We start from the raw sequence: 13,333 nt of genomic DNA, 5'->3' as shown, positions 1-13,333 counted from the left end.
GGTCAGTGATTATTTGCCCATTTTCTTAAGCAAGATTTATTTCTTACCATGCTTGTACAGTTCTGTAAGTGCCTTCCTTTGTCTTCCCCTGTAACTCTTAAGTAGCATTTTCTTTTAAAAACAGCTTTTCTGTTCAGAGTTTAGTCTGTATTTTTCATGTAAATATGCTTTAGTTTTTACTATTGAGTTTTGTGGGTGGGTAAATTATTTACATAGACCAGTTAATTAAGCTTAGGTTATTAAGCTGTTTTATAGTGTATTAAGCTCTTTGCAGTTAAAACTTCGAATTCTTGATATCTTCTGTATATTAATTTTTTCTTAATTTTACTGACTTAGTGTTGTGCCCTGGCCTTCTTGTATTTTATGGCTGTGAGTTTTCTCAGTTTTAATAAATTAAGGTAAGCACAGTGGGAATTACCTCTTAGTTTTGATTATTATAGCATTAATTATTAATCTGCACTGGACATTACTGTATTATTATTATTATTATTATTATTATTATTATTATTATTATTATTATTATTATTATTACAGGGATTTTTGTTATTGAGATTTTGCTGTAGTCATTGTTTCTTTTTATTTTGTTATTTCATAATGTTGTTGGATGATTGTAGCCAAATGGCATTGTGTAGATCAGTGGTTCTTAACCCCAGCGTTGCAACCCAAAGTTGGTTCGCCAAATCATTTCAGTGGGTCCCCAAGGGTTATAACTTTGTGGGCTTATTATTTCCCCAATACTCTTATTATAATTATTATTATTATTATTATTATTAGAGAAAATTATTGCACAGGCAGTCCCCAGTTATAAGCAGGGATTCTGTTCTGACGGCGTGACGATAAGCGAAAATCCCAGAAAATTGGCAATTTTCAGCACTTATCGGTGCCAATAACCAGAGATTGGCGCCTCTGTTAGTTATGTATCAGTGCCAGTGCCTGATTATCGGCATCGATAAGTGAAAATTGCCTGATTTTAGTCGCAAGACAAACCCCGTAAAACCGGATCGCCAATAACTGAGTCTGCCGATAACTAGGGACTGCCTGTACATAATTCATTAATATCTAAGGCTTAGATAATAATGAATTATATATTCTTAATACAATACTTTCTCTGATAATAATAGTCTAATCTAATAGTAATAGCCTAATCATAGCCTATTTATACATTTAATTTTATATCATGAAACAAAAACATTTTGGTTTTCTTTATGCAAGTTAATGTATTGTTTCTTTCTCATGGACCATTTTTATGCAGATGTGCTACCTGCATTAATAAAAATCTCTGTATGTAATTTTTGTTTCTGTAACTTATTTCCATAAGCATAGTTATATAAAAAGAAAATGTTTATAAGGGCATGGGTCGCCATGGTTAAATTGGACAAGATTTTGGGTCACTGCCAAAAAGGGTTGCGAACCACTGGTGTAGATGTATTGATGACCCTGGCTAACGTTACTGTAATTTTATGTCTAGCATTGTAAAGACCCCCCCATTTGATGTATAGTGCCTCTAGGGGTTAGGTGTGCTTACTTAGGAGGTAATTAGGAGGCCTTAACAGACTTGAGCAAATGGCAGGATCCAAAGAATCTTCACATGGGCATTCCTCTTGTGACACCTGTATCAGAGCTACTTTTACTGTTGACTCAAAGAAGAAATGGGATGTTAATTTGTTTGTGGCCAGAGTAACAAAAGTTTACATTGATTTCCTTGTTTGTTCCAGAGAAACAACAGTCACTTATGAGCTGAGCAGGTCAAACCAAGTCTTCCCCACATGGTGGTCACTCCATCCTGAGGTGTGCAGGATTTTGTTGGGGACTGGGGCACTCTTGTTTATTAGAAAGGCCATGTGTAACTCGCTGCCCAAACTGTTAATTGCTCAATTATTCTTCGGCACTGCCTGACCAAGCACCATGGGGAACAATGCTTTTGTGGTCCCTTGGAAAATCTAGATGCCTATGCTTTTCTGCCTTTCTTTTAAATACATCTGGTATTGGACAAAGTCCTTTGACCAATGAACATGACCAAGACTGATAGCCCCACATAGGCCGTGGCGGGAAAGGGTGTAAGAACTAATTGAGCCTTCTGGTGAATCATCCCAGATCCTTTCCCAGTTGGGAAAAGTTACGTTGTCAGCCTCACTTGTTGGCTCCATCAGAACATACCCCTCAATTTATACGCTCGGAGGCTATCAACCAATGCCTCAGTAGGAGAGGCTTTTCAGGACGAGCACCCGAGATTATTGCTAACCCAGGGAAAGACTCCCAAAAATTATAACAGATGAAAAAGCAAATATTCTGCTGTTGGTGCAGTACAAGAGGAATTAACTCCTTGCATCCGGTCATGATCATGTGAGGCATAATAGTAGCTTCTGAGGCATGATCTGGACCAGTTTAGGTGAGAATTTATATGTGCGCCATTCATTTAGAACAAATTTTGTCTGGAAAAATGTTCAAATCACTTGAATGGTCCAAAATGTCTATTGGAAAAACCCACACCACTGCTGGTGATATTAGGAAAATATCTGATAAACAGTCTCCCATGAGATGTCACGAGACAATGCACTACATCTCCCTGTCCCAGTAAATCTCGAACATATTTGCCCATAAATATACTCAGGGTTTTAGTTCTCATCTTTTATGATAGTATGCCAGCTGTATTAGAAAGAACATGGGTGACTCACTAAACTATATTACATCTCCCCATCCAGTACATCTCATAAATACTTCACTGATTTTAGTTCTTATCTGTTATGATATTATGTGAACTGTAATTGTTAATTTACAAAATAAAATAAAAACAATTATTAGAACATGTATAATTCGCTAAAATTTGCATATTTTTACTAGTGTCATGGAAAAGAGGCCCCTCACAGGGTTGGAAATATTCACCTTTAACTTTCTGTGATGGTACAAAATATTTTTTAGAATTTTCTTACACCATATGCATTTGTGCATCTTCCACTTTCCATTGATGTGTTTTTTAAAATTGGGCAACCTTAAAGTTTGCCTGGTCTTGGAGATCTTAATGCATATTTTAGCCCACCCTGTAAAGGCTAATCTGCTCGAAGCCTTTTTTCCAAGAACAGTGGACTTCTTGTTGTTTCTGTGTTGATCAGATCTTGCCTGTGCCTACTGTTAAGGGGTATTGATCAGCACTGCACAGGTTTTAAAAGAAAAGATATTAATCTACGTTCTTTTAATGGACTGAGGTGAATGTGCTAGAACTTTGAGAGAGAGTCATCTTGTTGATGCCTCAAACTTCCCCTTGGAACTTTAGCTCTAGTCTTGAAACCTCTTGTCATAGAATTTTATGACTCTTCAGGTCAGGCTGTTCTAAAGGATCTAACCTGTTTTTCTAGTGGCTTTTTCTTCTTGCCCATTGAGTAAGCAAGTTATATACTTTGCCAAGTCGTGTAACACATTACTAGAACCAGTGAGGTATTGGCTTCACTGTCTTTCAGGCTTTGTTGTGAAGACAGGCAGCTTCCTCATTCTGAGACAGCTCAAGAGAAAAATGAACATTCAATGGATTTTAAATAAGGCATGTTGGAGGTTGACTTTCTTTGTGTGATCTTGTAGATCTACCTCTGAAGTCATGTAGCATGTACAGTGCTGTTCTTTTAGTAGGTTCAGGCCAAGTTTTCTAATTCCCTAGAGGGTCCAGTTGTCAGGTTCTGTGTGCCGTCCTCATAATGCACATCCCTATCCTCTAGAGTAGATTTCTGGGATGTTAGCTTTTATGTCTCCTTGACTGAGTAATGGTTATAATCTTGTTTTTAACTTGCTCTAATAGTATAACCTTGACCTTACTAATTAGGCACTGTCCTGTTTCATGATCCTTTTGTTAGCTGTCAAAGCCTTTGGGTGCTCCACTACCTGTATTCGCTTCACGTCAAGAGTTCACTTGATTCCACCACCACCACTAATTTAATTCATTTGCAGGATAACAAGGCCTTCCTACCTAAGTAGCTATTCAGGCATCACGAAACAATGTGTTTTATATTGAAACAATTTTTAAAATTTATAACTTAAAATTTTTAAAAGCAAAATTTATTTTTTCATACATAAATCCATTATTTTACAGAAAGTGCTCTCCTTATAGCAGCTGGTACAGACAAGCGAATGACCAGTTCTTACAATATGAGTCTCAATCAGGCACCCAGATGCTCGTTTATAACAGGTGGTAGAGGGAACTCTTCTGTGAGTTTCTAGAGATTATGCTGACATAAATATCAACTGTTGTATAATGAGGCATTTGGATCTTCCTTTGTATCTTCCTTTTCAACTCGATTTTGACATAAGTGCTTCTGCTTCTCAGCCATCCAGTTGAGTGTGGGATCCAAGTCATTCCTGGCTACTCATGCTGTTATTCATGTTACTTTTAAAAATTCTTTTGGCTGATGTACCTTAAAAATTCTTTTGGCTGATGTACCCTTTGCACTTGGTGACAAACAAAATTTCCTCATGCCAAAGGAAATCTAATGTCCATATCATGTTTCCTACTGAAAAGAATTCTAGGTCTGTTGCCAGTAAAGCTCTCATCCTCAGTCCAATATGCAAGGATGATAAATTGCCTTCTAACTATGTTGTGTTTTTTATTTTAAATTGGTGTTTAATTTTTTTAGCTTGGTTTTTATGTTGGTGTACTTTGCATATCTTTTGGACAATGTAAATGTTTTAATTTTTAGTGTTTATCTTGGTTCTAATTTTTAAGAAGAATTTGAGGTAAATATTGGTGCACTTCTAGGACCAGCACAGTCTTTATATCATTTGTCATGGTAATGAGGAAGCTACAAGGGAGCATAAAAGGGATGTCTATGGAAACTAGCTACTATATTCAGGTAACATGGTATTTGTAGCTGAATCAGAGGGAGGAATCTTATAAATGAATGAAAGATGGATTAATAGAAATTCAAAATATGTAAAACCAAGCTTACAGAGAAAGGAAGCAAAAAAAGTTAAGAAGGGGAAGTGGTTGTGTGAATGCTTCAAGAAAGGTGAAAGAGTGATTGTAATACTTGGTATTAAAATAGTGTACTGGTAGACAATTCTGTGACTATTTTCCATGTACAAGTTTCACTTTTTAGCCATAATAATATTGTATACAGTACTGTACTAGTCATGTATATCTTTGGCCATAGTAATATTTTTTCCACCTAGAAGGTGCATCTTTTCCCATTATGTGTACGAAGGTTTAAAGTTTGCAGAACCTTTTAAGTGTCATTGCAATTTTTCTGGCCATGGCTAGTCTGTCGTCTAAATGTGAAATCTCTCCATTTTTAGAGCTAAGGCCTTGTTAGTTATTGAAATTTATGTTTCTTTTTATAGTCTCTGGATGCAGTTTTCTTTTCCCAAGTTGGAATCATAATAAATTTGTTTTCGTTACTAATTTTATCTCTTTAATTTTTCTGAGAACATGCATGCACATTGATAGCCTTCATACTACAGCACATGCTTCATACTCTGATGCATTTAGCTTAAGTTTAAGTTATGTGATCATTTTTCTTAGCCTCACCTCCACCCAAGTTAGTGCTTGGTTACTTGGTCTTTGTTATCTGCATAAATGACCTTGACTCCAAGCTGATCGTCAAAATAAGTAAGTTTGTTGGTGACACAGAATTGGGTATTAGTTATGATAACAATACAACATGAAGACCTTGAGCATATGGTGAATGGTCATTAAATTGGCAAATACTATTCAACTTGGATAAATGCAAGGTCATGCATGTAGGTTATAGAATCAAGAATGTTTAGTATAACCTACTTGTCAAGGTGATAAGAGACTTGTCATCAAGAGGAAGATCTAGGAGTTGTTATTGCAAGTGACTTGCAACCCTCTATGCAGTGTTCAGTGTATAAAAGTTGAATGAAATTTCAGTTCACTGCTTGGAAAACAGGCAATTCTAACCTTACATAATACACTAGTTAGACCTAACTGGGAGTAAGCTTTGTAATTCTGGTCACCACCGCAGGGGAAGAAATATTAGTACAGGCAGTAGCAACTAAACTCATGTCATCAATAAGACATTAAAACTTGCCACTTGAATAGGTAGCCATCATGGCAATTATCTCCCCTTACAAATAAAAAATAAATGGATTGAAGAGAAATAGGCATCTATGGATCTGGCTATAGCTAAGAGAAAAGTTTGAAATCATTCTGAATTATCCCTTTGGCATCTTGGTAGGTTAGAATTTATCCTGTTGCTAGTGGTAATACTCTAGTCCCTATCTGCTCGTTCTGTTAGTGAAACAGAAAATGGGGAACGTTCTTATGAAACCACTTTTATTTGCAGTGCCAAGATTTACTCATTTTTTCACCTTAGTCTGGTATTTCTTTGTGAAAGGAATAATTTGGAAAGCTTAAGAAATGATGAGAGTGAGTTTATGAAGAAAAGAGACAGGCCACTCCTGTCCACATACATGTATGCAAGGATTTTGATCATAACGAAACCAGAGAGAAATGAAAAGAAACTCAAAGTGCTTCCAATCACTCCTTCCCCTTCATACATGGGAAACAAAGAGGGAAGGGATCCCTATTCCACACTTCAACCATATTCCTTCTACCTTTTCGGAAATGAAAAGGATTCAGGAAAAGAAAAAGATTGGGAATTAACAAGAGATAGAGAAGAAATAAGAATGGATCATAAAGAAGTGAAAGAAACTTTATAAAGAAAACTGAATACTCTAATGGATAGCTTCATGTAACATTCATTCTTTCACCACATAAGTTGGGTAGCTTAAGGGGAAGGGAATACCGTATACCATTTCCCTCCTCTGGGGTCCACAGTCCAAATTCTTTTTTAAAGTCATCACCTCTTTCCATGGTTGGAAAGGGAAGGTAAAATAATAAATTATTGTCAGATGGCAGCAGCTAGTACTTGTGAATGAGAAAAATAAAACTGTTAATGAAATTATTTGAAAAAATAGTGAATGAAACAAATGGAAAGGAGTGACTGTGAGAATGAATGATAGATGCAGGCATTAACACAAGAAATGAAGGGAAAGATAGAAAGTCGTCTAATACTGGTAATTTTTTTTCTTATCTTTTTGAGAGGGGGGAAAAGAGAAAGAGAGAGAAAGTGTGTGATGCATTCATTGTCATTCAATACTCTACACATTTTCATAACAGTACAATACTGTATTGTTTTATTTTTATTGATATACTGTACTGTAATATCAGACACCCTACTTACGAACATTCAACTTACAAAAATACAAAGATAGTACAAGCAAACGGGATCACAAAATAGAACTGTGTTCATAGCTCTCCCCTTTGCCACCCTTAAGTTTAAATTTTGTTTTGCTTGCCTATTCTGTACACAGTACTTATTTACAGTTTATTGTCTTTTAGGATAAAAAACATTCATCACTGTATTGATTTTATTATCATACTGTACTTAAATAGGCATGAAGAAGAGTACAGTAACCAACTTACAAACAATTCAGCATACAAACGGCCGTCCGGAACATAAATTGTTTGTGAATAGGGTGGTGTCTTTTATCAATTAAATATTATGGGAAAAAATGTACACTGTGTTAAATAAGGATATTTTATAGGATTTAGTATTATATGTCATTTCAAGCATATTTATAAGTACTTTGAACCAATTTGCTGCATATTAGGGTGGTTACTATACCCAGGTATTGATTGATTGATTGTCTTTTTCTTATATAAACGCTGTTACTGTAGCATAAAAAGTATGGAAAAGAAGAAAGAATGAAATAACAGAGTAACCTAAACATAAGAGCTGTCAATTGTAGCAACTAGAAGAAGTGTCTAGAGTAAATTGATGTGTAAATAAGACTATACTTGGTAAAATAATAAAAGATATAAGAAAGCAATGTAAAACATCAAACTGAATTATAAGGATAGGAGATTAGCAAAGCAGGAAAGAACAGAGCAACCAGTTGTGTAAATTATGACATGGCCCTTGATGAACTTGCCATTACATCCCAAATGCACAACAGATTGTCTTCCTCTTACAAATAAAAAGGGGATAGTGAAAGAAAAAAATAAAGGCATGGACAGAAATGGACAGAGGAACTTGTAAACTGTGTTTATTCATTCATTTACTCTTCCATCATTGTGTCCACTTTCACTGTCATAGGCTCATCAGATAGTAAACATAGTATAATAAAGGTATTAAACCTAAATCGTCTAAAAAGAAAATAAAAATGAGTTTAGTAATAAATTTTTATTTCTCTTTCTTGTAGCTTGCCCCTGGTGATATTATATGGGAGGTTAATGGCCAAGAAGTCATTTCACTCACAACAAAAGAAGGTCAGTGTAATGTTTTCACATGCTGAAGTGGTCTTACAATAATTGTCATTTTTATATTTACTATATATTTTTTCTGAAAATAATATGTAGTATTTTTCCCATTAAGTATTTAAGATTTAATTGCAAGGTGAATTGGAGAGGACTATGAAAATTAACTTGAATTTTAATTAGAAAATGTTATATAATTTAGTGACTAGTTGCCATTGCATTGTGTATTTTATATTGCATTTTGATTTTCAGTTCTCAATTGTTTGCGGTTATCAGCAAATGAAGTGACACTCAAGTTAAAAACTGGTAAGTCTTACATTGACCATTGTGACAAGTTTTCCTTGTAACATGATTTTTCTCAACCTGACTTTCGTTTTTGCTTTCCTGTTTAAGTAATAGGTGGAAATTTACCTATGAAAGAGTGATTGTGATTGTTTCATGAGAGGGAATGCATATCTGCTGTAAAATTGGAAATATTAGATTAAAGTAACATTTCTTAGGATTTTTAAGTGATTTAAATATCCTTTTAGCTGACTTTTAAAATCATCTGATGTAGATGAAGATCAGGTAAATTTTGGTAGGTACATTTATTAATAGGTAAGGTACTGTTTCCAGAGGAAATAACAAGAAGGTTTTTCAGTTATTAACTGAAAAGATTAGTAAATGGTGTCCATATGAATACTGTTTGCTGTATGTTCTTTGGGTGGCTGTTTTACTTATCGCCAGAGTTTTCCATGCATACTTTAGCAATTTGAAAATGAAAGATTTCGTCATGGTTTTATCAACATCTTTGATGTTCACATTCACTTGGGAAGGCAGAGGATACGCACATTGTCTCTACATTATCTCATGTTTTTGTCCAGTGGAGTGTACTGTAATCACATTTTGATACAAGTGACTAGAAGGCATTAGCTTTACACTCTTGTGCCCAAAAACTCTGCTTTGTAATGTATTAGGATGATTTATTTGTAGATTGGTGCCCTTTTAAGGTGATTCATAGGCCATAGCTCAGCATTAAAAACATCAGGCATTTTTGTGAGCTTTACATAAAGCTAAAACTCCTCTTGAGAAACATTTTATGTTCTTTAGGTCTTTCAAATGAATTTGACCGAGCCAAACTGCATTTGGATCACCCTAATTATAAGGACTGTCTAATAATAAACTCGGACTTAGTGATACTATACATTTATGTTTTCAGAGCTGAATATGTTTACCAGCACCCTTGCATATACTGTAGATGCCTTGGATCTAAAGATTTAAAGCTTAGGGCAAGGTAAGGTTTCACTTACTAGTTATATGTAAATGGACACATACACTGTTAAGTTAAACTTATTAAAGTTGTCGTTTATAGATAAAAATACTGTATATACCTGCATGTATAGTTGAAGCCCATTGCTATCATGCATAGATGTATTGATTAAGAGAAGTTACTACAAAATTATGGAATGTTTAGATTAAGTGTCTTGGAAACGTAAGAGCTAGTGGGATATCCATGATAAACAGTTAAGATGATCCGTTATCATCCAATAGGCATCGAGTTAGATATTTCTTATTCATTTTACCTATTAGTTTTATTGAATGTTGTGTGTAGAAAATAGTTTTATATTTTATCTAAGTGTCACAGGTTTTATATATACAAGACGGAGAGTTAGCTTTTAGAAATAAAAGTAAAATTTCAAAGATACGGACAAAGTGAGGGGGGCTGGTGACTGCCTTGATCCTTGAAAGGTTTTGGATCTTGACAGAGTTTAATAGGCCAATTCTATGATGAGAAGATGAAAATAATTTTTACTAAGTTATTTTTTTTACTAAGTTTATAATGAAAAAATCAATAAAAGTACCTGGAGTACAGTACAATTTAATTGAAACAATTAAAAACATTTTCCCTCACAGACATACACACACAGTATGAGTATATATGGTTAATTTTTTTAATTTATTTCTGCACTGTCCATTCTCATTTATTTTCTTTTAAGAGACGATATGGTATTTTGCTGTTTTTAGATAATTACTTATTAGGTACCTATGTTTTACTTTTTTCCCATGTTTTGACCTTACTGTATTTGTTATGTTATCGCCATAATACTTGTAATCTTGACTAAAAGCATAGTGCAAAATTCATAATGAATGATTAAAGTTAGGTGTTATAAATTAGTTGCTGGTTATCCTAATCACTTAGTTATTTTCAACTTCTAAATAAAGAGTAAATAATGTTTCTTGATCTTCACAACTCCGGATCTTTGAGGTTTCACATGTAAGCAACCTGTGAAAATAATTGAGGATACTATATTACCTCTGAAGTAGCTATCTCTCTTTTGAGAAATTATGAGAGTAAAAGTAGGTGTTAACTGAAAGGTTCAATCAGCCACCCATAAAAAAGAATATTCCTTTTTATTGTCGTGCATTCATACAAGGGTAAGTCATTGCCTTACTAGAGCCTTTTTCATTATTCCTCAAAAGGCAGATTGACTATAATTTTGCCAAGATGATGATCATACTCTTTCAGGTGATGAAGAATACCCTTTGGTTGGATATAACCCTCTGCCTATAACCTTTCTTTCATTTACAGCTCAAAATCTATAAGCAAATGTTATTTTCTCTTGTTCCGCTTTACTTAATTTTAATCTTTCTTGATGCCCCAGTGTTTGCATCATTTCTGTTATATTTACATGTTTTCTCCAGATACTACCATATTCTTCTTTGCTTTCTTGGCTTACTGATTTGCCCAGAAGCTGTGTTTTCAATAACCAGTGCAGAAGATAAATTTACACTTTGATTTGCATGTAGTATAGTGCATATAGTACATCAGTCCTTTTCAGTGTTAATGTTACATCTGTCGGAAGAGCCCTGAATAACTTTTAGCAGTCTAGAATTGAATACAATACCAGCATCACTGGAAAACATTATACTGGCTAAACAAAATATCATTTCATGCAAGCTCAGCTTTAAATGGTAGTTACAATATCTTTTGGTGAAATGCTAGCAAGGTGGTGAAAAGCCCACCAATCAGCGATGAAGTCTACATTAGGATGGAAGAGTCAGTGATTTCTTAAGATAACAAGCTAGGCACACAAGTGAAGTATTAATTTGACTGAAACTTAGACGCCACAGGAGCATATATGCTTGGTGTAGGTAACCAGCAAGCAGAATTTTTTGAATTGGGAGTTAAGTGTATAGGATCTGATAAAATCAGAAATATGGTTAAATGGGTAGTGTGGACAACCGAGGGACTCGCCCCTAACTCATTAACAACGACTCTAAATGAAAAATTGCACAGAATAAATGTTGCTCAGCGTGCCAGGTTCTACCCAAAAAATATCTTACGTGACCAATTTGCCTGAATTTCCCAAACGGCAATTTTGTCTCTGTATCCGAGATACTTACCTTCCTTCTGGTCTTCCTGCTTGTGGTGAACATTCTAGGAATGCAGTCATTACCTGGTGTTTGAAAATCATTCTAATCTTCATCATTATTTTAATATCCACAAACTTAAGTTTTCATTATGTCTGACTAGTGTGAGTGCTCCATTTTGTCATACGTGGGTGCCATTCCGCTTGTATTCATTTTCTGATGTGCAACTGCCGATTGTAAACAACCAATGTCCATATTTCTAGTTCATTAGCATTTGCACCTTAATCTTTAGCTTCCCTAAAAGGTTGCACTATTTTTTATGCTCATTTTTATTACTGAAATAAAATAGGATCTGTCTTCTTTAGACTTGGAAGCTGTCTAGTCATTTTGTGAAGGAAAGTTTTCACCTTGAAGTCACCACATGCTTTTACACTCTAACAGACCCTCCCCTCAAGAATTTCTGAGCCCATATGGATTATGTTTTGTGGCTAGTCTTGTAAAAGAAAACTTGCTCCTCTCATTACCATTATTTCCTTTCTAGTGATTATCAGTCTCAAGGAAAACTTAATCTTTCAGTGTCTCCATCAAGAGCTGTTGGGAATTCTTTCTGAGACCCTTTTCTCTAAGGGACTTGATCTCTTCAATTCTTCAGAATTGTGGTAGTATTTCCTTATCTTTGAATAGGAAGAGATGACTGCACAGCTCTCCTAAACAACTCTTCATAGTCCCTCAAAGCACCTATAAAACATTTAAGACAGCATCAGTTGGCAGACTATGCACATGGGATATTGGTTGAGGTCACTTACTGGAAGTCTCCTCTTCTCCATTTTTTAGCTTTCTGACTTGAATAACAAAAAGGACAACCATGCTACCAAGTCCACAAGACACCAATGCTATGAACTCTTTGTTAATCTGTCAGTGTCTCATTCTTCATATTTGGTAGCTGCTTCTAGATTCAAAATCTTAGAATAGAATCCTATACTTTTCTCTCCAGAAGTCAGCTATTCTCTGATTGCTTACTTCAAATTCCTTCAAGTTAATGAATTTACTGATAAAGCCAAAAGTGTCATTTTAGATGCCAATCCACTTTCGTGCCTCTGTGATGTCGCATGAAGTACCTAACTGTGGTTTTCCTTAGCCGTGTCATTGCTTCCATTGCCATGTTGTGTTATCAACTTACATTTTTCATCATTTCACTCTATAGACCATCAGGCAATGCACCTTATGGCCTTTCTATGGAAAGTATTAGGTTATTAACTACCCGTATCTTAACTGCCAAACCAGGATGGACAGCCCGGCCAACTTGACTGCGATTCCAGCATTTGGTGTGAACTATACTTAGGATAGCAGTGCCTTACTCTTGATCTAAACCATGACCAGTTTTATGCATTAATGTTGGTTGATAACATGACCAACCTGCATACAGTATTTTTCATCCCTTAAAGTGTCACACTTCATTCAAAGAACTCCTGTGTCAGTAATAGTTTACGGCCACGTAAGTTCATACTGGGCCCTAGTAAGCAGTGGCATTTGCTTCATATAAATCAATGATTGTTTTATAAAGCACATTTTGTTTGATTAACACAAAACATTTTATCTAATCAAGATCCCTCTACCCCCTCTGACTGGACACAAGGGTGTAAATATGTGGAAGAATATAATCATCTTGGTTAATTCTAATTTATCTGCCCATTGATTACTGAAGTAACAGGCTCTAGG

General features: G+C 35.1%; 1 protein-coding gene across 5 annotated transcripts in view; it reads left to right on the top strand.

Annotated features, from left to right (window-relative positions):
- Efa6 (Exchange factor for Arf 6) overlaps positions 1-13,333 on the top strand; it is a 190,523-nt gene that overhangs the window by 53,987 nt on the left and 123,203 nt on the right. For all 5 annotated transcript variants that reach the window (XM_067099180.1, XM_067099188.1, XM_067099170.1 and 2 more), the window contains exons 2-3: positions 8,209-8,275; positions 8,516-8,569. In XM_067099180.1, the coding sequence (XP_066955281.1) occupies positions 8,209-8,275; positions 8,516-8,569 (121 nt within the window). The remainder of the gene's footprint in view (positions 1-8,208; positions 8,276-8,515; positions 8,570-13,333) is intronic.

Source organism: Macrobrachium rosenbergii, chromosome 4 (genome assembly GCF_040412425.1).
Source record: "Macrobrachium rosenbergii isolate ZJJX-2024 chromosome 4, ASM4041242v1, whole genome shotgun sequence".
Taxonomy (NCBI): domain Eukaryota; kingdom Metazoa; phylum Arthropoda; class Malacostraca; order Decapoda; family Palaemonidae; genus Macrobrachium; species Macrobrachium rosenbergii.
Note: the sequence above shows the minus strand (reverse complement) of the source record. Positions and strands in the feature narration are given on the sequence as shown.